Source organism: Penaeus monodon, chromosome 12 (assembly GCF_015228065.2).
Source record: "Penaeus monodon isolate SGIC_2016 chromosome 12, NSTDA_Pmon_1, whole genome shotgun sequence".
NCBI classification, from domain to species: domain Eukaryota; kingdom Metazoa; phylum Arthropoda; class Malacostraca; order Decapoda; family Penaeidae; genus Penaeus; species Penaeus monodon.
Genome location: NC_051397.1, coordinates 42,688,413 through 42,690,912, shown reverse-complemented (window position 1 = coordinate 42,690,912; position 2,500 = coordinate 42,688,413). Strand labels below are relative to the sequence as shown.

At 35.4% G+C, this 2,500-nt stretch overlaps 2 protein-coding genes across 2 annotated transcripts in view; one reads left to right on the top strand and one right to left on the bottom strand.

The window, feature by feature from the left end:
- LOC119579465 (D-beta-hydroxybutyrate dehydrogenase, mitochondrial-like) overlaps window positions 1-923 on the top strand; it is a 9,664-nt gene extending 8,741 nt beyond the window's left edge. The window contains exon 8 of the mRNA XM_037927301.1: window positions 566-923. Within this exon, the coding sequence (XP_037783229.1) occupies window positions 566-730 (165 nt within the window). The 3' untranslated portion in view covers window positions 731-923. The remainder of the gene's footprint in view (window positions 1-565) is intronic.
- Window positions 924-1,141: 218 nt separating this feature from the next.
- Window positions 1,142-2,500, bottom strand: part of LOC119579466 — a 15,191-nt gene continuing 13,832 nt past the window's right edge. Inside the window, exon 3 of the mRNA XM_037927302.1 lies at window positions 1,142-2,499. Within this exon, the coding sequence (XP_037783230.1) occupies window positions 2,261-2,499 (239 nt within the window). The 3' untranslated portion in view covers window positions 1,142-2,260. The remainder of the gene's footprint in view (window position 2,500) is intronic.

Sequence of the window (2,500 nt, the reverse complement as noted above, 5' to 3'; positions counted from 1 at the left end):
AGGAGAGAGAGCGAGAGAGAGAGGAGAGAGAGGAGAGAGAGAGAGAGAGAGAGAGGAGAGGAGAGGGGAGAGAGAGAAAAGAGGAGAGGAGAGAGAGAGAGAGAGAGAGAGAGAGAGAGAGAGAGAGAGTGAATTAAGAGTTTGAAATTTGATATATAATATAAGAATGCAGAAGAAAATGTATTATCAAAAAAATATAATCTAAAATGAAATATGTATATATAACACAAAAACGATTCTCATTTTTTCCGATCTTTTAAATGACTACGGCTAATGACGCAATAATGGAGACTCTTTTTCAGTAACCTTTGTTTGATCCTATGTGTTCCCTGCCAATATCTATCTATCTATCTATCTATCTATATCTATCTATCTATCTATCTATCTATATATATATATATATATATATATATATATATATATATATATATATATATATATATATATATATATATATATATAAACATTCTTCTTCAGCGGCGTTTCTCATGTACATGTAGAGTCGCAGAATAAAGATTCTTGTTTTCAAATATCACTAAAAGGATTCATTTTCTTTTTTTCGAAGTTGGTAGACTTGACGTCGGCCGTTGACGCAATGGCCAAGGCTCTAACACAGAGGTTTCCACAAGCAAGGTACACGTGTATGGATTCCAGCCTGTATATCAGAGGACTGGTGGCCCAACACATGCCGGAGTGGATTTACGATTTCCTCTATGTCAATGAAGTATGAAATGTTTGGTATAACTGAGCACCTATTATTGGTATTGGAATGAAGCTTATAGATTTTTTACTATTATGATTATTGTTTTTTTTTCATGCGTATTTTATATATTCTTGGGGTACCTACGAGTGACATAGATTGGTCATGATCACTACTGTATATATATAAATTCGTTCGTATACAGTAAAATAAGTGATAAGTAGAAAGATTTTATTGATTGTCCATGATGATTTACAACATTCCTGAAATTTCTCTCAGAATAATTGAAAATACAGTTGAAAATAGTTCATATTTTGTAAATCCGTTTTTATATGTCACGTCTCACTTCTATTAAAAAGATATATGTTTTGCATAATGCCTATATTTATCAAATTTTGAACACAGTTACGTTCATCTTGAAGGATATTAAAACAACGAAAATGGTTTCAACAAAAGTATATATCACAGCTATTGTTTTTTGTACCTCATCCTATTGCACATTGCCTATAATAGCAATGTATCAATATGCGTCTTTATAACTGAATGATATATACATAACATAACATCAGGTATTTTATAAATGTAAATTAGATATTGCTTAAAAACTACAGGAATCATATTATGATAAAACATATAACATATTTTTTCATGAGACATCCAGGAATATGGAATGTACTGCAGAGGAACCAAAGTAAGCAACGCAATAAATAATGAAAAAAATCACATCGCTACGAGTATAAATTATCTTATCATATAAGTTCAAGGTTTTTAAAGAGAATAGGAGACCTGAGCAACGTAAAAATTCATAACGAAAAAATAATTATATATAAATAAAGATAAAAAAAAAATCAACAATCAACGATAAACGTCATTAACAATATAGCTAACAACAGACCTTTTTCCTTAATCTCTGGTATCAGTGAATGAATATACACATGTATGTATACGTATGCATAATCAATTTGTCGAAACCACTATAAACCATACTGTTGAGGTGGCTGTGCTGTGCTGATTCGTCATGTTTCTCTAAGGTCACATGGGTTAAACCTCCTCATTCATTGCAACATGTATAACATGCATACTCATCGGGTGTGAGCCCTTTGCTATAAGAAATGTAAACGGTAACTTTTACTTTCTCCAGCAAAGTAAAAAAAAAAAAGGGTGTTACGAGGTGGTTACACAAATATCATTAAGGCACACGTACAGATAATGCATGAAGATGCCCCCTTTTACAAAACGAGAGAGATATATCAACACTTCTGCACTGACTAAAATAAATGACAAACCACTCCACCGTGTTGATACAATGGTGGAAAATCCATTATCAAATTACCATAATGTTTTTTTTCTTCTACCACAGATATGATGTTACGTACATAAAAAAAACGACAGTGCAATTGATAATGACAAGTATACATAATCGCCTAAAATCACATGATACAAATACATTCAACCTCATATAACCACCCCAGTGTCCTAACGAATAATAAACTTCCCTTGTACCTTGTAGTTCCCCCCTCCCCTTCCCTGCCTTCCCTAAAGCCACTCCCAACCGCCAACTCACACCTGAACGGCGCCAGGTAACATCCAGTACAAGTCATCCAAACACGGGGATGGGGTCGGGGCAGTGCTCTTGTCCGCCGATCCTGCCGTCGCCTGATCCGGCTCCACAGGGCCGTTCTTAGGGAGGATGTCGTTAAAAAGCTGAACGTCGGTGGTCATGGGTTTGGCGTCTTCCTGCGAGGTGGCCTGCAGTCTCGTCACGTTGAAGAGGCTGTCCGCGTCCCCGGCGTCGTCGCC